Source organism: Metarhizium brunneum, chromosome 3, assembly GCF_013426205.1.
Source record: "Metarhizium brunneum chromosome 3, complete sequence".
NCBI lineage: Eukaryota > Fungi > Ascomycota > Sordariomycetes > Hypocreales > Clavicipitaceae > Metarhizium > Metarhizium brunneum.
Window position 1 is genome coordinate 2,518,442 of NC_089424.1, and position 25,110 is coordinate 2,543,551.

The 25,110-nt window shown below is 52.5% G+C and overlaps 7 protein-coding genes across 7 annotated transcripts; 3 read left to right on the forward strand and 4 right to left on the reverse strand.

Moving 5' to 3' along the window:
* Positions 1–251: 251 nt before the first annotated feature.
* Positions 252–662, reverse strand: G6M90_00g060130 (uncharacterized protein; the record flags this gene model as incomplete). Its single annotated transcript, XM_014689097.1, has 1 exon — positions 252–662. One exon carries the CDS (start codon positions 660–662, stop codon positions 252–254), a length of 411 nt encoding a protein of 136 aa, XP_014544583.1.
* Positions 663–1,902: 1,240 nt separating this feature from the next.
* On the reverse strand, positions 1,903–2,739 carry G6M90_00g060140 (uncharacterized protein; the record flags this gene model as incomplete). The annotated part of the gene is made up of 1 exon (XM_014689098.1): positions 1,903–2,739. One exon carries the CDS (start codon positions 2,737–2,739, stop codon positions 1,903–1,905), a length of 837 nt encoding a protein of 278 aa, XP_014544584.1.
* Positions 2,740–5,102: 2,363 nt separating this feature from the next.
* On the forward strand, positions 5,103–6,451 carry G6M90_00g060150 (uncharacterized protein; the record flags this gene model as incomplete). Its single annotated transcript, XM_014689099.1, has 2 exons — positions 5,103–5,335; positions 5,395–6,451. 2 exons carry the CDS (start codon positions 5,103–5,105, stop codon positions 6,449–6,451), a joined length of 1,290 nt encoding a protein of 429 aa, XP_014544585.1.
* Positions 6,452–7,295: 844 nt separating this feature from the next.
* Positions 7,296–10,827, forward strand: G6M90_00g060160 (uncharacterized protein; the record flags this gene model as incomplete). The annotated part of the gene is made up of 7 exons (XM_066130692.1): positions 7,296–7,798; positions 7,893–8,139; positions 8,201–8,233; positions 8,293–8,388; positions 8,459–8,593; positions 8,650–8,718; positions 8,779–10,827. 7 exons carry the CDS (start codon positions 7,296–7,298, stop codon positions 10,825–10,827), a joined length of 3,132 nt encoding a protein of 1,043 aa, XP_065986729.1.
* A 460-nt stretch (positions 10,828–11,287) lies between these two features.
* On the reverse strand, positions 11,288–14,780 carry G6M90_00g060170 (uncharacterized protein; the record flags this gene model as incomplete). The annotated part of the gene is made up of 2 exons (XM_014689101.1): positions 11,288–14,156; positions 14,218–14,780. The coding sequence occupies 2 exons, from the start codon at positions 14,778–14,780 to the stop codon at positions 11,288–11,290; spliced, it is 3,432 nt and encodes a 1,143-aa protein (XP_014544587.1).
* A 5,033-nt stretch (positions 14,781–19,813) lies between these two features.
* G6M90_00g060180 (uncharacterized protein) lies at positions 19,814–20,185 on the reverse strand (the record flags this gene model as incomplete). Its single annotated transcript, XM_014689102.1, has 2 exons — positions 19,814–20,072; positions 20,115–20,185. The coding sequence occupies 2 exons, from the start codon at positions 20,183–20,185 to the stop codon at positions 19,814–19,816; spliced, it is 330 nt and encodes a 109-aa protein (XP_014544588.1).
* Positions 20,186–21,770: 1,585 nt separating this feature from the next.
* On the forward strand, positions 21,771–24,449 carry plc1_2 (1-phosphatidylinositol 4,5-bisphosphate phosphodiesterase 1; the record flags this gene model as incomplete). The annotated part of the gene is made up of 5 exons (XM_066130693.1): positions 21,771–21,797; positions 21,896–22,411; positions 22,476–23,343; positions 23,416–24,220; positions 24,281–24,449. 5 exons carry the CDS (start codon positions 21,771–21,773, stop codon positions 24,447–24,449), a joined length of 2,385 nt encoding a protein of 794 aa, XP_065986896.1.
* Positions 24,450–25,110: the final 661 nt, after the last annotated feature.

Genomic DNA, 25,110 nt, shown 5'->3' on the forward strand with positions numbered 1-25,110 from the left:
CATTTGAACACCAAACTAAAGTCATCAAACTCAAGAAGTGTGCCAGCTCTCTAGGATGTTGTTGCTACCTATATCTCACTCCTTTGTGAATTGGACGGGCGGAACACCGTTATCATGCGCCCAGAACAGCTTGATCACTTTGTCGTCCGACCCTGCTTTAAACTTGGCTTTATAGAACTCTGGACCTGGAATGCCCAGTATAGCTTTTCTTTCTCCTAGACGACGACAATCTTGAAGATATGAATATCGTCTCAGTATGTGCCCACGTACGCATCAAGATGTCTTGCAGAGGTATCATTCTTTCGCATGTCTGCAAGTTCCTTGATCAAGTCAGGGTACCACATGAGATTCTCAGGGATGCAAGATTCTGCCGCTTTGATGATGTCGGTTCGGTTGCCTGACGACACTGCGAGAAGTTCCTCAAGTATGAGCAGGCTGATCCAGTCTGCGACATCGTTGAGGGCGAGGGAATTCGTAAGTACCACAATTGCGGCATCCATGTCCGAGAGAAGCATGACCAAAGTCAAGGCACCGGGGAGGCTGCCCTGATGGAATATCAAAAGCTCTCCGGAAACTCCTTTGGCGATAGTGGGAATTCTATCGGTCAGCGTGGCAGAGTTTTTGCAGCGTCTCGTCTCTGGACTGAAAAGCTGGCAGGACATCTTTGACAAGTGTGTCCCATGTAGCCTTGCCACCGTCAATGAGAATGCCCATGGCAGTAGCGGTGAGAGCCTTGGTTAGGGAACCAGCCGTGAAGATGGTATCGGGGCCAACAGGTAGGGCCGCTTCAACGTCACGCGTGCCATACTACATTGTATAGACAGGACTGTCGCGCGAGAGCACCCCGATGGAGACGCCCGGTCCGCCACCAATTTTCATGAGTCTCTCAATGGAAGGACCAAGGCGGTCGAGCGGAATGTGAAGCTCACCCATATCAGCAATGGGTTTGGCTGGAAAATAATGAATGTCAGCAAACATGTCTTGGAGTTCCGAGAAGCAATGGGGAGAATGCGGGACGAGAGGCGTGATGGGAACATATATTGTTTGGGACAGCGAGTGAATAGGGCTCGCACCCAGGCGAAATCTCTTGAGAGTAAAATGGTGATGGCGAAAAACAGGAAAGTGGAAACACAGAATGACCTCCGCGGAAGACATATGCGAGAACACGGAATGAATTGAGATGTAGTGGGCGACAAGACGGAAGCGTCCAAGGCAATATAGCGCGTGCTTTTGAGCAGGACACGGACGAGTGGATATCGCGGCTTTCCAAATGCTTATTATTATGAAGGAGATCAGATGAGCTGCGTACACAAGCCAAGCGGCAGGGTTGGGCACTGATGGCGAAATCCAGTTCCCTTGCCTTGGACTGTACGAAGCCCTCAAAAGAATAATTAAATAAATAAATAGTCCATGGTTTTGCTCTTCAGAGCCGCCAAACCGGTACGTTTGTTTCCAACATTGGGTAGTTACATTCCAAAAGCTGGCTAGCAGCATGGTTTGTCTAGACATTCCAACTCTCTGTAGACGATATAGAAGGTCAAGTTGTAAAAAATGGGGGTATTAATTAAGGTGTCTATATAACTGTAGCATTTTAGTCAAGCTCGCTATGCAATTGCCGAACAATATAAGCTGGTTTGAACAATTCATCAACTGCCTTTCCTCCTGCATGAACGACGGTCGCATGAACCGAAGCATCCTAAGGTATTGGCCAATCGGCCGCTGCACAAAACCGGCATCGTATTGGCTCTCGTGGCCTCCGCGCCGTCCAAAAATAAAAATGAAAGAAGGTACAAATCTCAGTATCGCCTAAACACGCAATCGGGTTTTTTTATGTAAGAAATTCCGGAACGCCCCGTGGTAAGTATTCGTGTCCACTGTCATCGGTGCTCTTGGTAACCGGAATTAAAAGTTGGACGATGCAGTAACCTGACTAGGCTGATGGTAGTTTTCCAGAGTAGACTGGAAGGGGCTGCGCTGGGTATGAGCACCGCCAGCACTACTGCCTCGCTCAGACTTCTCCACGCCTCCAGTAGCAGACATATCATAGGCCATGAGGCCGTCGTTCTCCTCGCTGTGCTTCTTGCGTCCCCAGATACGCCAGGCTACCAATCCAAGAGCACCTAAGACGATCGCACCACCAACTCCGACAACGACGCCGATAACTGTATTTCGAGTCTTTGTGGACATGCCAGTGGTCTCGCCATCTCCAGAAGTGAGGCCAGGGGTAGAGGTCGTCCTTGTCGTTGACGATAAAACGGTCTTGGATCCGTTAGTATTGGTCGTGGTCCATACTTCGACACTCGTCTGAACAACAGGGGTAGGTGTGCTCGAAGTCGGTGTGCTGCTCGAGCTCGTGGTTTGTACCGGAACAAAGGTGGAGGATGGAGTACTAGCTGAAGACGAGGTTGCCTCGGGAGTAGCGGATGGCGTGGCACTAGCTGGAGTAGATGACGGAGTGCTAGAAGAACTGGAAGACGGGGTGGTGGGAGTGGCGGGAGTGGAGGATGGCGTAGATGTTGGCGAGCTGGATGGAGTGCTCGTTGAGCTAGGCGTAGATTCCGTAGTAGGTGTGCTTTGGGTTGACGATTCAGAAGCTGAGGTTCCTCCGACCAGGTCGCTGAGCTGGCGTGCAGCGAGGGCCTGGACATCAATCTTGTTCAAATCTAGCCATGTTGACTGAGCCACGGAGACGATGGCAACTGCAACGAGCAGTTGCTGGAGAATCTGTTTCGAGTACATCTCGGTTGTCTTTCTCGGGTAGGGCGCGGTATCGATGGTTTCCAAGTCAAACTACCTGTACTTCTGAAGGGGATGTCGGGTGTAGTCTTTTTCCCAAGACGAGTGAAATACTGTGCAGGGAGCGTGTTGGGTCCTCGTAATTCGATCAAGATGTAGACGCCAACGCCGGGCTTCCGGGACACGCGTGATGTGAGGTCTGTTTTTCTAATGTGCAGAGTTCTCGGTGCGTGAACGGGAGTGAAAGAAAGCAGGTGGAGCCTCTTTCACCGTTAGGGAGGCGCAGTGATTTGAGATTCTGGTGGAGCGAGAGTTCCAGTGATGAGAAAAGTTTGAAAGGAAGGAAGACGGGCGTGTTTCACGATTGTCGACGATAAAGAAAAGGAACAGGAAAAAGAAGGTAGCGATGCAGACTGCCTGTATGTGCTCCGTAGTAATGGTAAGGCTGGTATGGATTGGAACAGTCTGGTGGAAGAAAGAAGAGGCAGAAGCGAGAGGCAGTCACGGGGCCCAACGGGGAAATGGCCGGGATGAGTCGACCAGGTCGGTCAGTCGTCCAACTGAACACTGGACTGAACACATGCAAGGTCGGTCGGGCGGCGAGGCAGGTGAGGTGAGGAGACATTGATGGAGGAGCATGAACGAGCCTTGCCAGCCAGCCAGTTGACATTGATGTGCGCCAGACTGGTCAAGGGTCGAGGGCGGCCCCAGGGTGCCAGGACTGACAGGACTGACAGGACCTGCAAGGAAGGTGCAGTGTGAAACTTCGTATTCCCCTCATTCGGGGCAGACCCTGGGCATCAGCATGTCCAGCTCCATCCAACCATTGCACCCATCCAATCTTTGTCCCGTAGGGATACTACCAATACTTGGAATAGATCATTCAAACAGCCGGTCAGCCAGTCAGACACTCCAGCAGTCTGCCACCGTGCACCCCGCAAAAGACTGCAGACAATCACGCAAATTGTTCTCCGGAGTCAGAGTGGCAGTTGAACATGTCAAGCCGTCAAGTCCGAAAGGAGGAGGCGGAGAAAGAGTCTCAACATTCGTGGCACGAATGACACGTAAGCACCGGGAGCGGCATGGGATATCCGCCATTGGCCGCCGGTGCGGCGGCCCCTGGTGATCTTCTGGGTTTGATGGTAATGGACTCATGGCCCCTGAGAAACCGCCCAGCTTTTGCCTCGAGATGAGATGAGACGAGTCATTGCGTGGGAGGCATGTTCACTGACGGGTCCTCAAACTAGGACATTGAAGTCCTACACAAAGTCTCCTGAGCAGCGCCAGCATTAATCGACAACCAGTGCCGACAGAAAAGGTTGGCATCGCTCCCTTCACTAGCCGTTGGCCAAGCCTCCCAGCGCCCGCTGTCAGATGGGGCAACTTTACATGGCACAATGCTCGTTTGCATTAGTTTATGCCCGAGAACCGGCCAGGCCCGCGGCTCCAGACATTTCAACTGGTTGGAAAGGACATCGACGCGCTGCATGGACGCATGGGTGCTATAATTGGCTTCTTGCAGCCCTCCAGTGTTTGGTCACGGTGCCACCAGATCCTTCAAGGGCAAGTCGTCCACCAAAACAACAAAGGGATGGCTAATGCAGTATTTGTGAGGCGCAGCCCTTGCGCCGTCGAATACTCTCGACAAACCAGCGGTGCATTTATGTTTTGCAAAGAGGCAAAAAAGGAGGTCAAAGCCTGCAAGATCAAACGTTTCACGACGCCAACGCCCGTGAGGTGGATTGTGAACTAAAACGCGTTGACAATTTTTAAACACCTTGCCACAGTTATCAGTCCCTTTCACGACATGGCCAATCTGTGCGCATGCAATTTTAACCATCAGACATACATCTTTCTTCGCTTTGTGCGGAGTACTGCCGCCATTAATAAACACAATATGCGCTTGGATAGTTCACAGTGTCTGCAACGACACTATATTTTCGATCATACACAGACGGTTGGCTACACTACACAACTTGTATTCTGGACAGGTTTCAGGGATCGGCGTTGAAAGGCCGTCTTCCATGACACGACACAGCTTGACCCTTTGATCTCTCGGGAAGCCCCGAAACACCAGAAGCAATTATTCGCGGCATGTCCAGGGGCCAGCGAAACTGGAAGCAACAATGGTAACATGGCTCATGCCGCCATGCAAAACTACGGACCACGAGATGCAGAATAAATCGATCCTATGATAGGAAGAGCTGTCTCAAGATGGTTTGTGCAAAATTCTGGACGCACTGTGTCGAAATAGGAATTTATCGTAGATACATGAACCACCAATGGTAGGTGGTTCCCCCTCACTCATCTCACATTTCTTCCATCACCATTCACAACACAACACCCTGCGGTCAAGGTCAGTTGAAATGGAGCTCAAGACAATCACTGTCCACGCTGGAACTATTTTTGATTCTAAAGCCAAAAAGTTTAAAGAAAATGTATCAATCACGGTCGATCCTGGCACGGGCAGCATTGTTCACGTACTGCAACGGGACACAGGCGCGGCCAATATCAGGGAAGGCGACATTGACCTCCGTGACAAGATTGTCATGCCAGGATTTGTAGATGCACACACTCACATCTTCCTACACGCCTACAAGTAAGTGGTCGACTCATCGGTAGGCTTCAGTGACCCTTTATCCTGATAGATTCGTCAAGAGAGCGCCCCTCCCTGGAACAAATGAGAGACGAAAGCATCGTGGAACGTACAATCCGCGCAACGAATCACGTTCGAAGGGCCCTGCTTTCAGGATACACCACATATCGCGACCTGGGCACAGAGGGAATGGCCTCATTCGACACAAACGTACGAGATGCCATCAACCGCGGTCTCATCCCGGGACCACGGCTCTTTGTGGCGACAGAGTGTCTCGCCTCGACGGGCTCGTACCAACTCCGGTCGGAAAACACGGCCAACGGCGCTTCTGGCCCTCGAATCTCGGATCCCTGCGACGGGCCAGTGTCCTGCAGAGCAGCGGTTCGGAGACGAGTCGCCGCGGGAGCAGACATTATCAAGTTCTACGCAGACTACTCCCGACAAGCAATGAGGTTTCCGGCAGTCGAGACCCACGGATCAAGCATCCCCGTTCAATTCCCGCCCAGGAACCCCAACCCGGCAATCGTCATGTTCAACCAGGACGAAATGGAGGCCATTGTGGAGGAGGCGCATCTGGCAGGTCTCCCTGTGGCATGCCATGCAAACACGGCAGAGGGAGCAGCCATGGCGGCGAAAGCAGGCGTAACAAGCATCGAACACGGAAACTTGATGACGACTGAGGTGTTTATGGCCATGCAGCGTAGCAGGACCATCTTTGTCCCGACCTTGGCCGTCATGGAGCTGCTGCGGAAGCCCGACCTGGCCAGGCTGCAGAGGAACGTGAGGCAGGCGTTTGACATGGGTGTTCGTCTTGCGGCGGGCGGTGACACAGGCGCATTTAATCACGGTGAGGGCACGCGCGAGCTGGAGCTGATGATGGAGGCGGGTATTCCTGTGGAAGACGTGCTTGAGGCGTGCATGGTGGGCGGGTGGGAGTCGTGCGGGAAGAACAGCTGTGGGTATCGATTTGGATGGTTTGAGGAGGGAAACAGAGCGGATATCATTGCGTTGGATGCTGATCCGAGGGTGGACGGGCGTGCGTTGCGGAAGGTGAGTTTTGTCATGAAGGATGGCAAAGTGTGGAAGAGCGGTGGAGTGGCGGTTGGAGTGGGGGAATAAACGATGGATGGAGAGTGCCAAAAGACAGGTAATATACGGACTGTGAGAAGTCGAGTACACTGCCTTGATTTGCTCGTGTTTAATTTAAAAGGCCCCAATCATGGAAATCGTGCACTCTGTGCTCGCTCCGGATACTTGAGGGGTAAACCCTGTGGTGTGCCAACCCGACCGATTTCACCGCATGCAACATGATCAGCACGGCCTCTTTTCTGTAATAGTACTACTATCAAATGTTACATGGACGATGAATGATGTGTAATGATGCAGATAGATGCCCAAGGGAGACGCCTGGCCTAGTGGTAGTGCTAGGCACATCCGAGCAAAACCGTCGACGATCCCCTCTCCTCTCGGCACATTTCTCAAGGTATGTCACGGCCGGTACTCTGTCAACAGCTCCAATCACAATCCTCACCAGCCTCATTCATGGTGAGCACATTCCAGCCATAAACGGTCTGTGTTCCTGGCAGATGACTGCATGGCCATCCCGTCCAAATCTCTCTCGACCGCCAATGGCACTACATACTCCGTACACACGCAGCATGCTGGTCACCCGATGTCTCTCCTCTTCCTTCACCCATTGCGCACGTTGGGGTTTCATTTACTTTCTCCCTAGGCCCATTGTCACTCATCGTTCGCGTCCCCACATTGCAACACTACCGTCGTGCTCGTCGTCACCGTCATTCAAGCTGTGTCTGTCTCTGCGCAGTAGAGCCTAGTAGTATTTAAATAGTAAACAATGGCCATTGTCTGTATCTGTTTCTCTTCTCCCTCCCTTAGCCCATCGTGTAGCTCTGTGAAAAAAAAATAGAAATAAAAGCTGGTGGTAGTATCCCCAACACCAGTAATGAAGCCATCTACGGCTCTTGGTGCCATCGCACTCCCGTTCTGCCATGCCCTCAGTCTGGGCGGCCGGCCCTACCAAATCATCCATGAGGTGGACAGGCGTTCTGGCGCCCTCCAGGACTTTGTTACCTGGGATGAGCACTCGCTCTTTATCCACGGCGAACGCGCCATGATGTTCTCGGGCGAGGTCCATCCGTTCCGCCTCCCCGTGCCGTCGCTGTACTTGGATGTCTTTGAGAAGATCAAGGCGCTCGGCTTCAATATGGTTTCGTTCTATGTCGACTGGGCGCTGCTCGAGGGGAAGCCGGGCGAGTTTCGCGCGGACGGCATCTTCGCTCTGGAGCCGTTCTTTGAAGCGGCCTCTGAGGCGGGCGTATATTTGCTGGCGAGGCCGGGTCCGTATATTAACGCAGAAGTTAGCGGAGGGGGGTTTCCGGGATATTTGCAGCAGTTGGAGGGGATTCTGAGGTCCCAGGCGCCCGACTTTTTGAATTCGACGGACAAGTAAGTTCCTTTGGATGTGTGTGTATGCGGCCTGTTGAAAGAGAAGGACGACTGTCGTGGCAAGTTGGAAAACGTAACTGATGAGTTCAAACAGCTACATGGCCCATGTGTGTGATATAATCGCCAAGCACCAAATCACAAACGGCGGCCCCGTCGTTCTCTTCCAGCCCGAGAACGAATATTCTTCGGGGCACAACATCCCCTTTCCCAACGGGCAGTATATGCAGTACGTCATCAACCAGGCCAGGAGCGCGGGCATTTCGGTCCCCATGATCAACAACGACGTTGGGCCCGCGGGAAACTATGCTCCTGGCAAGGGCGTCGGAAGCATGGATATCTATGTAGGCGTAGAGTGAAGCCGTGGTGTCGGAGAGTGTAGAGACGCCGGACTAACGTGTGTAGGGACACGACAGCTACCCCCTAGGATTCGATTGCGTAAGTTGACGAGTGTAACTCTTGGGAGTAATAGGGGAAAATTCAGCTAACATCTTCAGGGCAATCCTACCGTCTGGCCGCCGAACGGTCTTCCAACAAGCTTTCACCAACTCCACGAGAGGCAGAGCCCGAAGAGCCCGTACTCCATCATCGAGGTACGTCCGCAACACAACATGTACGCCCGGTTGAAATGCCAAAAGGAGAGGCTCACGGAAGATGCGTCAGTTTCAAGGCGGCGCGTTTGACCCTTGGGGCGGCTGGGGATTCGAAAAGTGCGCCGCCCTCGTCAACCACGAATTCGCACGTGTCTTTTACAAGAACAACCTGGCGGCCGGTGTGTCGATTTTCAATATCTACATGGTAATCCAAGCTGCCCCTTTCCCCCTCTAGAACCCTGAGCTTATGAGACTCTGCAGATCTACGGCGGAACAAACTGGGGTAATCTCGGCCACCCAGGCGGCTATACGTCCTACGATTACGGTGCCGTATGTTTTCTCCCCTTTTCTTCTTCACCAGCGTTTCCCGCAAAGTACTAACTTTCCAAGTGCATCCGAGAAAACAGAGTCATAGACCGTGAGAAGTATTCCGAGGTCAAGCTCGAAGCCCAATTCATCAAAGTATCGCCTGGCTACATCACCGCCTCCGTTGGCCTCGCATCAACCACGGCATACTCCAACAACCCGGGCATCACCATCACGCCCTTGACGTCTAACAAGACGGGGAACTTCTTCGTCGCTCGTCAGACAGACTACACCGCCACGGGCAGCGTCTCCTACACCGTCACCCTGCCTACCAGCAATGGGATCCTCACCATCCCCCAGCGCGGAGGAAGCTTGTCCCTGCACGGGCGGGATTCCAAGATTCATTTGACGGATTATCCCGTGGGCGACTACGTTTTACTGTATACCACTGCCGAGGTATTCACCTGGAAGAAGTACGCTGATAAGACAGTTTTGGTGTTGTACGGCGGCCCAGATGAATTGCATGAGTTTGCGGTAAAGTCTCCCTCAGCGACACGGATCCTGCATGTTGAGGGGAGCAGTATCTCGTCCCACGAGCAGGCTTCGTCGACTATTGTCGTGCAGTGGACGACGTCGCCAGAGAGGCAGTATATTCAGGTTGGCAACTTGGCCATCTACCTCGTTGGTACGCCGACTCCTATCACGAACCTCTACATGACACCAAAACTGCAGTTCCATCCTCTAACCACAGAAACAGATCGCAACTCGGCGTACAACTACTGGGTCCCCGTCCTTCCGGGCTCCAATTCATCCCCATACGGCACATCCCTCATGAATCCAGACGCTGCCATCGTCAACGGGGGCTACCTCATCCGCTCCGCCTCCATCAACGGCAACACGCTCTCCCTCCGCGCCGACTTCAACGGCTCGACGACCCTGGAAGTCGTCGGCATCCCCGACGGCGTCACCAAGCTCTCCGTCAACGGCCGGCCGCTCAAACACACCACCTCCCCGACAGGAACGTGGCTCGCCCAGCCAGACATCACCATCCCAACCGTCCAACTCCCCTCCCTCGCCGACCTGACCTGGCACACCATCGACTCCCTGCCCGAAATTCACCCCCAGTACGACGACTCCCTCTGGCGCACCGCCTCCCAAAGCCCAGGCAACAACAGGCCGCAAGCGCACCACAAAACCTCCAACGCGACCCTATTCGCAGCGCCCCCGCGCGCATCTCTCTACGGCTCAGACTACGGCTTCAACACGGGCACCCTCCTCTTCAGAGGCCACTTCACCGCCTCAGGGAAGGAGTCCCTCTTCAGGACATGGACGTCGGGCGGCACCGCATACGCCAGCTCCGCATGGCTCAACGACCGCTTCCTCGGGTCCTTCAAGGGCAACTCCGCCGCCGAGAACCAGAACTCGACGTACGCGCTGCCCAGCCTGACCGCCGGCGAGCAGTACGTCGTCACGGTGGTGGTCGACACCATGGGGTTCAACGAGAACTTCAACCCGGGATACGAGGACATGAAGGCGCCGCGCGGCATCCTCGACTACGCGCTCTCGTCGCCCGACGGCGCGCCCACCGCCGTGGCGTGGAAAATCACCGGCAACCTCGGCGGCCACGACTACGCAGACTCGTTCCGCGGGCCGCTCAACGAGGGGGGCCTCTTCTTCGAGCGCCAGGGCTACCACTACCCCCGGCCGCCCGTGGACGACGCCCCCTTCGCCCCGGGCTCGCCGTTTGACCGCGCCGACCGCGCCGGCGTCGCCTACTACGCCGCCCGGATGCCGCTCGACCTGCCGGCCGACGCGTACGACATCCCGCTGTCGTTTGTGTTTGCCAACGCCTCCCGGGGCGGGGGGGACTACAGGGCGCTGCTGTACGTCAACGGGTTCCAGTTCGGCAAGTATCTCAGCAACATCGGCCCGCAGACCGAGTTCCCTGTGCCCGAGGGCGTCCTCGACTACGGGGGCGACAACTGGGTCGGGCTGGCGGTGTGGTCGTTGGACAGCACCGGCGCGAGGGTGCCCGGGTTGGCGCTGAGGGCCGGGACGCCCGTCCAGTCTTCGCGGAACAAGGTCCGTCTCGTCACGGGGCCGGCTTATTCCATCCGTCCTGGCGCATACTAGTAGTAGTTCCTTTACATGGCACGGCTGCCATGTTGTTCTATATATATAAATGAGAGTAATGACAGCCTTGACGAGCAAAAGAGGAAACAGACTGTGTGGTTGGACCTTCACATTGGCCACGTGTGACTGACTTACTCGAGTGTGATGGATAGATATGTACATTCAAAAACGCCCATTATAACTATTAACTATGCTCTGTTTGGGTATTCTAGCCAGCTGCCCCTGTACAAGATTTCTGAACCTCCCATCGCCTATTGCACTTGAACCGTTTAGACAAAAAACGCCAATAGATAAATGAATGAACGAGGAAACCCCGGTGACATTAGGCTCGTAATTACATAATTAAAACGCAAAATAATAATTACCACATTCCCTTTTTTTTGTGTTTTTGCCTCACAAGATGGCTTCAAGCAATCATCGCCCAGGGTATCAATCATTGTACGCCTGGCAAGTGTGGTAATTATGCCCAGATGGGAATGTTTTTATATGCTGGTGAATTATAGCTGTGTAGGACCCGGTAAGGTGGCTGAGGCTCGTCTTTTGGACGCTCCAGAGAAGCAATTGCTAGAGATTCAGAAAAGGCCGGCCGGTGGATCAAAGTAGAGTGTCGACGCTGTGACATGAATACCGAGATATGGTCCTGGACTACCTGAGTCTGCTCCCGGCCCATGACGGTCGTTGTTTGGGATCGTACATGATTATGATGAAACTCATAACTTCGGATGCTCTCTTGATTGTTATTCTGAAGCCATTTCCTTTCAGCTAATCGCTTCTGCTGCCACGGTCGTGTTGAGAATGAACTGCGCAGGAGGTCATCGCGCGGCGGCTCTGGTGGCAGCTCTTTGGTCAGATCCGCAACGGTCAGTCTTGATGCAGATTTCGCGGCGGCTTCCGAGTTGGAATAGAAGGAATTTGAAAGATTCGGCGCCGATACGGGTGCCCTGGCTCTATACACGTCTAGCCCGGAGCTGATGTGAGTTCGCGCCGTTTGACTGGCAGGGAGAATCGCACGTTCATTTTTCATGAACCGGTTATCCTGGGTTTGCAATGTAGTGAAGGCCTCCTGGGGTGCCGCCTTTTCGGTGACGTTTCGGCTAGCCTCAAGTATGGCCTTGTGATCACCTATTTTTCTACTCTGGCGGGATGGATTTCGAGGAGGAGGTACAGGTTTCTCGCCGATGAATGCGTCCTGGTAAGCCTCCTCCATGGGCAAGGCAGCTGGGATAGCAACCGGAGTCGTAGTTCTTTGCAAGTGGGTATCATTATCTTCAGCCTCGAGGCCAGACCCGTCCAGCAGTGCCTCAATATGGAATATTTTTGTGTCATCCCCTCTTGTGATAGTTGAGTCGCTCTTAGCACTCTCGGAACTCGAGAGACTCCTAACAGTCCCAGAACTGGCAAGACTATTCAAGCTTTTGACGCTGTCCAGGCTGTTCATGCTCTTATGACCCTTGTAAGTTGTGCCACTTCTGATGCTGTGAGCATAATGGCTGATTTCATCGTCATCATCATCGTCATCCTGGCTGTAATTGCTTTCGCTATACGCGATGGCGCTGTCGACGCTGACGATGGTTTTAAGTGATTCAGTGCTCCGGTTAGAATGTTTGGTAAGCTTCTTTGGCGAGGTTGGAAATACTCTGTTATGCTCACTGAGTCGCTCTTCGACGTCCACTGGAACCGTGGGGACCGCCCGGAGGTCATGCGAGCCGTATCCGGTAGATAAGTCATCTTCTTTGTGATGTGCGAACAACCGCTGCAGCTTCCCGGCCAATTGGCTACCGCTGTTTGATCGAACCCTCGGTTGAACGGTACCGTCTTGACTCACAGAGATGTCTTTGGATTGTAAAGTATCGTTATTGCTGTTTGAACCGTTTTGATCCAGTTGACTGCCATCGTCGCCAGTCCCTGAAACCGCAAGGCTATGCCGAGGTCGTATCAGGGACGACAACAGCCGCATACTGCTTCTTGACAGCGAGATGACCGAATCTCGGTGAGGGCCATTTAATGAATCGTCCTCAGTCTGATGACGAACAGTTCCGTCCTTATCGTCACCCATACTATTTGTGTCGCGTCCCGATAAGCCTTCAAGAGCGGTCTTATCAGCAACTCCAGAAGCTACAAGTGCAGGTTTTGATTGAATTGAAGTAGAAGAGCTATAACCGCTATCCGTCTGTGAAGGTGAGCCCGGGGAACTGAGAGAAGAGGAGGCCGATATAAAGCCACTGTCTGGTCTAGATATGTCGTATGGATCAACATCATTTGCGGGCTTGATCTCTGAGCTGTCTGAGATATGATTCACGCTCGCATCATCGCTGGCGTCAAGAATTTCGTCTGCGAAATGTTTCAATGCCGCGTTATCCTCTGTAGCGGCTATTTGGTTTTGATTTTGATTGCATGAATCCTCTTTTACCGCTTGAGGATGTGATGACGAAACTTCGCGCATAAAATCATAATCATCAAGAGGCTCCTCTATGAGCTCCCTCAGAATTGATAGACGCTTTCTGCTAGACGCAGCCCCTGGCGTGTCACCGAAAGAGAAACGCCTATGGCGTTTAGAACTGAATGAAACGGACGGGTTGCCGTTGAGATGGTCTTTTGTGCCATTCTTTGTGGCATTGGTTGTTGAGAGCGTAGGATTAGAGAGATTCGGTACACTCTGGGAGCCAAGACGGAGACCTGCATTTCGAGCTCCTATGCCATTCTTCGACTTCGCCGTTGTGGATTGGGTTTGCTTTCCTCCGTTGCTATCGCGCATACGTCTCGGGACCGAAGAAAAGTTTGTAATTCGGAGTGTCCCCAGTTTCAAACCGCCAAGCTGCTGATAGTCGGAGTCACTGGGTGTGACGGATCGCTCCTGTTCCGCCTTCATTTGCAGATCAGGTAGCGACATGTGCCTTTGAATCTTTCGTTTACCCTCACTCCCAGCGTCTTTGCCCGCCTCGGCACCTGTTGGTGCTGCACCAGCCAGAACAGATGCAAGCGATGTCGAGGATCTGAAACTACTACGGCCCCCAGGCAGCCTATAACGAGCGGGCGTCCTTGTCGCGAGACCAGGAGTCTGAGCCAGTGAGCGTCGACGCATCGGTATGTATGATAGGGCCGGCCTAGCATCACCAACTGCAGACACTGGCCGTTCGGCAGATGACTGGGGCGGAGTTGAGCGAGAAGAAGAGCCAGGGTCGCGGGAAGCATGACGATCGGATGTACTGGCGGGAGTAGAATTTTGGCGCTTGTCAACAAAACTGAGATTCAATGGAGAGAGTGGCATCAGACCCAACTTGGCCAAGGCGGGCTTTGCTGGTGTGTTTCGTCGTTCTTGGCTGTCCACGCTGTCAAATATATGTGAGAAACGTATCCCTTTCAAGTTATTGATACGGATTCAAGACTTACCCGACTTTTTGCAGTGAGGGTGGATTAGCAAGGCTACTTGTGCTCGAGGCACCGACTACAGCTGACTTGCGTATTGATTTGCGCCTAGGAACATCTGCTGCACGAACATTGTCTTGAGTAACGTGTGTTTTCCCGAAATCGACGGGCGTCGCCCTGTACGGTGTTGATAAAGTCGAGTTTTGCAATGAGAGTTCAGGTCTACGCCTTCTAACAGCGGGAGTCGGCAATTTGTGTGGTACTGATGCCGTCGAACTCTGTAATTGAAGTTCAGGCTTATGTCTGCGCATTGCCAAGTTGCCTGGCTCGTGCCTTTTGGAGTCCTGCGACTGTGTTTGGACTGTCAGAGCGGCATTCGCATACTCTGGCCCAATATGTATGCGAGAATAACGGTTCAGATCCTGAGGAGAGGAGACATCATGGGCGTAGAAGGGGTGTTTGCGGAGGCCAGACTCGATTTCATCTTGGTTAGCGAGTCCATTCCGGTGATCTCGAGACGCCGAGCCTCCAACATCAGGCTGGGGATACAGCCGCGAAGCCGCCTGTGGTTTCTTCTGGAGCGACATGTACGGAGTGAGTGAGGAGGATCGATCGGGAAATGCGAGGCGACCACTGTCATTGTCATGGGTTCCGGATTCCGCCCGGGTTCGTCTGCGATCGAACAACATAGGTCCCAGATGCCGGGAGAGGCCGGCGTAGAACGATCATATAATGCAGCAGGCCAGGCCCAGGAACTACTGGGGAGGGAAAAGGAAGCATACGATATGTCGAAGCAGGACGAACATGTGTGAGATGGTATAAGATGTATGTAGTTCAAAAGCAGTGCCAAGGGCGATAGTCAAAGCTAGTCGTGTGGAGGCTGGTTAATATTACTACGGATCAAGAGGACTGTCCGTGAGCATCAAGGTTTATGATGGTCGTGTTTGGAACTAGGAGAGAGGGGATCCCCGTCGGGAGGACGGAAGAAGACAACAAGTCTATAACCAAGACAGGTCAGCGTGCGAACAAAATCCCCGAGCGTCCAATCGTACATGTACATACCCGGCTCGCCATCCAACAAGCCTACCGCGGCGACCTTGCTTGCTCGATACGGAGAAGAGAGGCGCCACCAACGTTGGTGGAGACGGACATGGCAGATGGCCCAGCTGGACAAGGCGTTTGGCGGCGTCGTGTCGCCTGAAGCAGATAAACAACGGGTTTGGCTCCAAACGGCCCTGGAGGGTTCTGGAGCTCCTCCGAGGCGCCGTCAGGCCCCAAGCCAAGCGGCAAATGTGGCCGTGGTCGCGCCTGGCGACTGACGATGGCTGTCTGAGACACGAACCCCAACCGTACAGTACATGTACGAAGCCGGCAGGGCTGGCTGCCCTCTCGCCGACAACGCCGGCTATGCTGCCTCTCGAAAGGAGATGCAAGACATTGGCCGCCTTGGACGGTTGAACCCGTCGACTTGGCTACCAGATGTTTGCAGAGCATCGCGAGATGTGGGGAGGAGGAGGCAAGGGAGGAGAGCGAGGGAGGCCCGTGCTCGCCGCGAGCAAGCGAGCAAGCGATCGCACCATGGGAAATAGCCAGGAAGGGTCGTCGAATTCAGGTCATCCATGGCATGACTCCGAAACAAAGATCGAGGAGGCCATGGCCAAGTTGCCAAAACAGGCTCCGTCGAACGGCTTCTGGGGTCCTGGTCCTGGTCCTGGGCTGAGCCTCGCGCTCTGGGCATTCAACCGCAATATGAAACGGCCTGTCCAAGTCACACCTGGCATCGATGGGTCGCACTCCGCGTCCTGGCGTTTGTGGCCTTGGGATCCCCACACGGCCAGGGTAGTGAAATACGGATCACCAAACATCGATCGGCTCCATCGCCATTGGCATCGCACCGTCGATATGCGAATACCACTCTGCTCCTCCATGCCCACCTATGTACTGTACAAGCACCCGAGCTGCGATTGAGCGAGAGAGGAAGAGAAAGGATTATACTCCGTACATACATACAATCCTGGCCTTGCCAAGTTGCTAAGAAGCTGCAGGCGAGGGAGTTGCTGCTGAGCATCTTGGCCACATCCATCCCCCCAGCTTCGATTTGCGCCACATACCGCGATACGAAGACAGCCACGCCGACAGCCAATACATGCACCTTGCCACAGCCCAGCAGGCGGGAGGGAGGGATGCTCGGGATGGATCAATTGATGCTACTTGCATCGCCATGGATGGAAGGAAACATTGTCATCGTCGGCCTTGGTCGCCGTGCACCGTAGACCCTTACGAGGGGTTGGTTTCAGATAAGGCCTGCTCACCTCGGCAGTGACATGCATACCGAGCTCTAGCCATCATCGATTCAATGTCCCTACCTGGCCAACACGGGCGGTACAAACTGATGTGCCACAGAAACTTTCCGAGTTGCTCATGGCCTCGTTAGTGGCAACAGGAACACGGGTAACCCTGCCAGCATCGCCACACGACTCTAAAGTTTAAACTTTTCCTTTGACGACGCTAGTACCGGTAGCGAAACACCTAATCTCCTATTGGCAAAGCATACGATCCAACGTGTTGGGTATTTACATCACGATAGTACATGACATTGTGAGGCCACGACGTTTCGGCAGCGCACACAGTCTTGGAAACAGGGCCGCCGTTGACGGGCACGAAGCTGTATTATAGACTGGTCGCACTGAGTAGTCGCGTCTTTGATCATCATCACGCACACGGAGAAGTCGGTGGCTGCCATGGCGCAGTAGCCACTTGAGCAATTGGTGATATGGAAAGGTGAGGAGGAGGCCTCTCGCGATTTACGGCCAAAGGGACGAGGCGTATCATAATTTTCACAGTCTCTCTTGACAATTGTCACATGAGAGAAGCTACGGAGTACTCTTGAAGGGCATATCATCATTACATCGCCCCATCGTGTTTGCCGTCACGATGGATCCCTCTTGGGGCCAGGTTCAAGTTTTCTTCTCTAGAAACGTCGGACGGAGCCCATGCCGAAAGTCACCGCAAATCCCTGCCACGGGTCAATGGATAACGGCGGTGAGAGAAAGGATCATAAGCTTCCTTTCGGGCCTCGTGGCATCATCATTCCACAGTTCCTTTGCTGTAAAGGATCGGGGAGTTGGCCCATGTGTAGTTAGGCCAACACCTTGATATTGGACGGCCCCGATAGCAGCTGTGAACCACGAGTCATTTTTACTCTCACCCGGATCATACATACATATCTTTCAAGATCCAGAGAGTGTCTGTCTGGCCTTGTTCCATACCTCAATGACATGCAGCGCGTCCGCTTGACCGCATCGTAGATGCAGTATTCCGTGTATATGTACTTGGCACACTAGCTTGAATCGTTCTGCAATGTGACCAAGCCTAAAACTACTGCAGGACCACAGTGACTTCACCATCAGGGATGTAACTGCGAGCCAAATACGTTGTCAGCTCCGTCGTGCCTGGTTCCTGGTCATCTGACTACATATGCAGCAGTGAACTCTGTGCTTGGGACCCTAGATAGCGGTGGAGTGAGTCGCACAAGAATAAGCCGCATTGACAGGAATGACGTCGAGGGTCAGCTAACGCAGGTTTCTCCCGTGGAATACCCTATTCGTTACTACTTGCCTCTGCTGCGTGTATTGTGTTTGCGCATCGAGTTGTTTATGCGAGGCGGAGGAATGGCTAGCGCCACAACACATCATGAAGAGGAGAGGTGCCATTAGGCAGAGTTGTCTATATAACGAGAAAGAAACAGATAAAATAGCAGGAAAGGCATTTATGAGTTGGCTGGGGCTTATTGAAAACTTAGTTGGCAGCATCAAGCCATTTTCTTGCAGTGTGACCGCACCATGCCTTGCCTTGCCTCGTTCAGGGGGATCTGCGAACCTGATGCAACACTAAATTGTTGAATCCTTCATCCCTCGAACAGGGGAATGTGTGTTGTACAAACATTGTTGTCATTGAGTTTGTGCCCCTTCTCAAGCATTGGGATACATTGGGCAATGATTCACACCAACGAAATGACAAGATGGCAGCGGCAAGAAACATCCGTATCCTAACTTGGCACCGAATACAGAACCCTATAGTATGTGTAAACAGGAGAGAGAAACATTGAGATAGTTCAATCCGAGGGATGAGTCCAATATACGGACTCTGCGCGAGGGATTAAAAGAGTTTCGGGTTCCTGTAGATCCGGCCGGCGCGGCCTTTTCTCAGTCCGCGACCCGCGAGGGGCAAAATGATTAGCATGGTGAAGGGTCCGTCGACCGGAATAGGCAGCAGGACTTTTGCAGCCGGTGAATTGGATGGTGTCGCCGAAGATGGGAACGTGACAAGTTCGCTTTGGGGATATTTCTGCCAGCTCTGGAGCATTTGTCGGCTTCTTCCTGTGTTGGCAGTGTTGATGACAATAATTAAGAGTGGACTTGGATGGATATTTCGGGGAGTGTCTATGTAGGTTTGCTCAAAGGTGATTTGTATTGCTGCTTCGGCCGCCATTCCCGAACATGAATACCACGTGGATAGGAGGCGTGTTTATTAGACAAGAGGTTCTCGTATGCATCGCCTACCGAGTATTGTGTCCTTGGCTCTAGAGAATGTGTATACTTTGTGCAAGTCAATTTTGCCGAAAAGGCCCTCATGTCCAATGGCGAATAGAGTGTCAAATCTGACTGCCTTGAAGAAAGGAATCAGATAATGGAGGCAACCCGACTCAATGTAGGAGCTGAAAGAGTGCGAGTCTTCGGTACAGGCTTTCCAATTCGACTGCATGGAGAAGGAAGCGCCGATTTGCTGAGTTGTCACTGAGTGCAACTGAAATGACGATTGAAGTCGGATGCTGCGCCTGACCTGATATACAGTCGGGCAGATGAACAGAACGTGAATCTTTTTCAGCAGTTGTCTCATTGACCCAAACGAATAGATTCATTTTCAGCTTGCTACTCAGGAAAAGATTCCCTGGACCGAGAGCATCAAAGGACATTGTGTATAATCAATTTTTATTTCCACGTTCTCAGCAACCGGTACTTGATAACTCCATCCCGATTTTCTGAAATTTATATGCTGGGGCCAAACGGCTATCCAACAAAGGGCAAGATGTGAGCAAAGAAACAAGGGTAAGACAGACCCAAAGGAGAGAACTGCGTATTCGCTTAGTATTGGCGCTGAATTATGTGACAAGTTGATTAGAGAAGTCGGCCCTTCCTCTCATCCAAAGGAAGAAGCCGTCAGAGGCCCCGAAAAAGAGAGAAAGCCAAGACATGTATATTCATAAGCTAGATGTCGGACATATTCAGCCATGGGCCCGTATTGCTGGATCTATTTGCTCCATGACTCAGTGGTCAAACCCGACAGCCACTCTGACAAGGCGTAACCCCTACTCATAGTGTCGGGACTTAACATAGGGGGGCTGATATTCATCGTCAGATTGAAATCCATTATGCAAGTCATGACTCGTCTGATGGATACTCCCCCGGACATCTATTACCTGGGACACAAGCGTCGCATCGCTGCCTTCTGAAGAGACAAGCCTTTCATTCCAGTTATCGCAACAATTATAGGCATATAACAGAAAGGCATCACGCGGTTTGCCTCATGTCAGAGCACAAGTCCAGAGCCCGAAGCAAAACTACTCCCCAATAACATACGTACAGCCTTGGTCTCCCATCCAAACTTCATGAACCCTTCCAGCATCAACATCTACTCTAGACCCAACGCCATACGTCTTCTTCTCCCTATCGGGCTCATTTGGGTACCACAGCGTCATCTCGCCAGCGACGACGAGATGAGTTGTCAGCCCGGAGTGAGAGTGAGGAGGATAATGCGCGTTGCTGTCGCAGTATGACGTCAGTCCCTGCGTCCAAGAGTCTGTCCAGCCTCGGGTGACGCTACAGGGTAGTTAGTCCCTTCCAGCCACAGGTTCGACTTACGGTCCATCACTCCAAGTAAAGACGTGGCCGAAGCCCCAGGAACGCACTTGCGTCTCTTGCTCTCGGCCCATGATGAAAGTAGTCGTCTGCAGTCTGTGTGAGTCTTGTAGGGGCTCGGTTTCAAAGGAATAGCTGCGTCAGCATTTGATGGACTTGTTCATGGGGTGGTGGTGAAGAAGAGACAGAGGTTGGCAGAGACTGCAACCCTGATTCGTCACAGAGGGCCCCACGTTCTTCCAGGTTGACTAGGCCTGGCGTCTGGTAAGACCGCAGAGGTTTGGAGCCCAATTCCGTTAACAGATGACGGTTTGAATGCGCCCCCGCCGCATCGCCCCGTTCCGCGGTCAGCCGCACAAGACATTGTACTAGTGCCGACGTAGGGAGGGTCCTTGGCGTTTGGGATAGCGAGCTGGATTGTGGACGGGAATGGCTCCTCAGATGTTGTTTTTGTTGCGTGATGCATCTGTCCAGGACGGCATTCTGGGGTGCGTGTGCATTGTACTTTCGGTACTTGATCGCTTGTTGGCCCAGGCAGCATTCAACCATAGCCCCATGACTGTTCCTGCAGGACCCGGCGGGCCGCGCCTGCCTTGGGAGGCCAAAATGCCTTGGCTCAAATTTGGACGGCCTGTGCTTGTCCAAACACCAGATAATACCCAGCAACTACGTATTCGGTATCATGAAGCACCCTTTTCTTGCCCCCTGCTCAGATAAAATGCAGGACACGTCATTTCCCCCCAAACGTAGCCGACTCATGCCCGTCATCATGCATCCACGGCCTCTTCCTTAACTGCCTGCGATGGCATTGGATGTCTCAGTCGCATCCTCCTTCTCTGCGCCTCATATTCATGCGAGAACATTATCGTACCATTTATTACGGCGTGCTCCAGCCCTGCGTCGCTTCATCCCTCGATGTCTGCCGGCCGTCATTTGCCAATCATCCATCTTTGGTCTCCGGGCACCAATCAGGTTCCCATCGCCGTCCCGGAACCGTGTCTCACGGCCCCAATGCCTCTCCAATCGAAGAGCGAATACTACTGCAGGATGCCTCTTCAACTTTGATAGGGCTGTCATATCCATGGACTAAAGCCACTCCACTAGTCAAGCACTTTGCCCCGGTTCTGCCCCCAATGAGGCGCGGTGCGCGTGGTGGAAACCTGCAGATGCTGACAGGGAGAGATGGCGACAGGGAGACAAGCACACCAGCAAGCAGGGTCACCACGAGTTTTGGGCTGTTGTCAGCACCATGAGATATTACACTGCGTACTGCCTAGTCTTGGGTACCAAGGTAGTGAATGAGGCGGTAGGTCTTTGATTCTACGACGATCCGCCTTTGCGCTGCCCTGCTGACATTCCAAGCCTTGCTTCGAGCAAAGTCTCAAACCCGGTGACGTTTGTGACCTCAAGGAGTTGTATTATTTGATCTTCCCGGGGCTTCAAGCAGTATTTGAGCCTATTGCTACTCTACCCGTCCGGGTTTAGGGATTTGTTGGTTCGACTTGTGCACCGATCGCGCATGGTTTGCCTGTCCTAAGTCCGCTAGGGCCTGGTGCGCCGTCATCGGCATCAGCTGCTATCTTCGTGTCAAGTTTTTCAGATACAACTGTTGGCTGTCACATTCACTTGGAAACAGGCAGCGCAGCTTGTGCCATCGAAATGGCTTTTCTGTGCGGGTTTCCAGCGGTAAGTCTCAATGTTTTCACATATATTTGTGTTACAATGCCGCCTGAAGATCTGTCCACGATTCGAGACTTTCCCAGACTGATTTCCCTGTCTTCCAGCGTCGCCGTTTCTTAAGCCGCAAGCGCGATGATGCAGATTCTCCTAAACGAACTCGAACAATGTCTATCTTCGGAAGCTCAAATAAGAATGCACGTGAAGCGCTGCGAAGCTTGGTTGGAGTCTCAACGTTTATTCCGCCCGATAAATCAGCGCCACTGTCACCTAGTGGTGCAGCCGAAGGCAAGGCACCCATTGGCAATAGATTCCACGATATAGTTGACGAGCTATATGACGGGTTGAAGAGGAATGACAAATTTCTATCTAGAGAGAAGCTTTATGCCTTCCTCAGAGATGTTCAACGCGAACCCTTTATTAAAAATCTCGACAAGGAGCAGTATACAGCGGGAGAGTTCCGTCATGTGTTGGTAGAAGGTTATGGCGTCAATGCAATTGGGCCGCCTCCAGAGAAAGACCTCTCAAAACCTCTGACCAATTACTTCATCAACAGTAGCCATAATACATATCTGGACGGCAATCAGCTCTCATCGACCAGTACTCCAGAAGCTTACAGAAACGTTAGTCTTACCTTGATTAGCTTGACATATTGGGATATACCTGAGCTGATGAATAAAAATCCAGGTTCTCTTGAGAGGTTGCCGCTGTATCGAAATTGACGTCTGGAATGGAGACCCTGCTCCAAGTCGAGAAAGATCAAAATCGCCCCATCGAGGCCACAGTAGAGGCCCGTCCAGGACGTCCCAGACCAATGTAGCTATTGCAACTGCATTGGAGAACGTGGATCACAAGGTCAAGGCGGCGGCGAACCATCTTCTAGGGGAAAAGGCTTCTCTTCACTCACGAAGCCCCAGCACGCATAGCCGCACTATGGTGGAAGAAGTGTCCCCAAGAATAAGCATCCTAAACTTGCCGGATACGAAGCAGTCAACTGATAAGCTAGAGGTATCCCAGACACATGCTCCGAGATCTCCTCGACATCATAGCCCCCCAAGAGGCGAGCCAATTGTGACCCATGGACACACCCTGACCGTCCCCTGCGGATTTAGAGAAGTTTGCATAGCTGTCAAGGAATCCGCGTTTGAAAACAACGACTTGCCGGTCATTATCAGTTTGGAAGTTCACGCCGATCACGAACAACAAGAGGTCATGGTGAAGATCATGAAAGAGGAGTGGCAAGACCTTCTTGTGACTGAAGCACACGAAGATTTTGATCCAAGGTTCCGCCTCCCGAAATTGCAGGACTTGAAACGCAAAATTCTAGTCAAGGTGAAGAAAGCTACCGTCAAAATGGAGCCAGTTAGCCCTCGAAATACGGTGGAGAGCACAGCACCAGTTATCTCTCAAACTACCTCGCAGACTACCTCGCAGACTACCTCGCAGACTACCTCGCAGACTACCTCGCAGACTACCTCGCAGACTACCTCGCAGACTACCTCGCAGACTACCTCGCAGACTACCTCGCAGACTACCTCGCAAGTCATCGGAGACAGTATGACACAATTTCCTTCCCAAAGTACTTGGGGGGCAAGCACACCCGACCGTCTTCTCACAGCTCCAGCAGACTCGGATACGAACTCATCAGAAAATGACGTATGCCAGAACGGCCGACCAATGCCTCCGGCAAAATCCGCCTCCGCTCCAGCCGCCCCCAGTATATCCCACGACAAGCCTAACACGGGCCGCATATGCCAAAGCCTAGGTGATTTGGCGGTATACACGCGAAGTGAACACTTCAAGACCTTCGAGGCGAAGGAGGCAAAGCGGCCAGCTCACATCTTCTCCATTAGCGAGAAGCGTATCTTGGAGCTGTATCAGAGACACCAACGCGATGTGTTCTTACACAACAAGAATTATTTCATGAGAGCGTATCCCGACAAGATGCGATGGGACAGTTCAAACCTTGACCCCAGCCTGTTTTGGAGACGCGGGGTACAAATGGCTGCCATGAACTGGCAAAACACAGATACGGGCATGATGATCAATGAGGGCATGTTTGCAGACGAGAAGGGCTGGGTTCTTAAACCGCCGGGATACCAAAGTTCCGATAAGTCGTCCGAATCCCACGACGATGCAACGCCCGGATCTAGATTAGATCTCCGCCTCACCATATTCGCCGGTCAAAATATCCCCACGGAAAGCGACGATTCGGGGGATGAACCACGAAGCGGCAGCGCCATCCGTCCCTACGTCAAAGTCACACTTCATGTAGAGAAATCTGAACTGGCCACTGGTAAGGAAATAAGCGAAAGTAACTACAAGAAGCGAATAGGTGCGGGAGCAACGAACAACCCCAAGTTCCCGGAATCTAAAAGGCACCTCGAATTTACTGGCATAACCAAGGTCGTTCCTGAGCTCAGTTTCGTCCGGTAAGCTTCTTCCCCCCCTTCCCCCCCGCTACTTTAGAACCAAATCCTAACTTTTGTCAGTTTTCGAATCGGTGACGACTCCCGCATGAGCACATCAGTATTGGCATGGGCTTGTATTCGTCTCGACCGCCTGCGTTCGGGATATCGCTTCATTCCGCTGATGGATCTGGAAGGCGCTCCTATCCCCCGCGGTGCACTATATGTCAAAATTGAGAAATCACTCGTATAGGCCCTTTACAAGAGGCAGTGTACCCTTGCCCGATTTAAACATCATCTTATTCTGCATACTGTTCTTGAAGCCCGTCGTCACCGGCGGTAGAGTTACTGGAAAAACACACAAAGTCACACAACCTCTTCTAATCCGACATAATCACCAAGCAGTCCGCCAAGACCAACATATCGGGCGTTTCTTTCTTTCTCTTCTTTTCCTTTCCTTTTTTTTGTTGCTTTTTCCCGCTGTATACTTTTGAACGGTTCCTTCTTTGGAAAATTTCCGGACTGGGCGGATAGGCAAAGGCTGGGGAACAGTTTGACAGCCATCAATTTGGTTCGCTTCGCATTGCATTTCATAGGCTGGTACGTGAACGGATACAGCCAGCCACAAGCTGAAAGAGAGTTTATTGTCTGAAAGAGCGGCCTTTTGCAGGGATTCTTCAACTATTAGCCCCCGGCAAGCTCATGCACATTGAATAATGGAATAGTAATCCCAAATTCCCGTTCCGCTAGCACTTTCAGCTGCGAGAATGTCAGCCTCAATACACTAAGAAGTGGAAGAGATGGCTCTCTTGCGTGTCTTTTTTTTCTGTTTTCTTTGCTTTTCCGTGCACAACAGCCACAAATCACCCCTGCGCCCTCGGCGGCATCTCAAGCGGGAAAATACGCTGTAAATT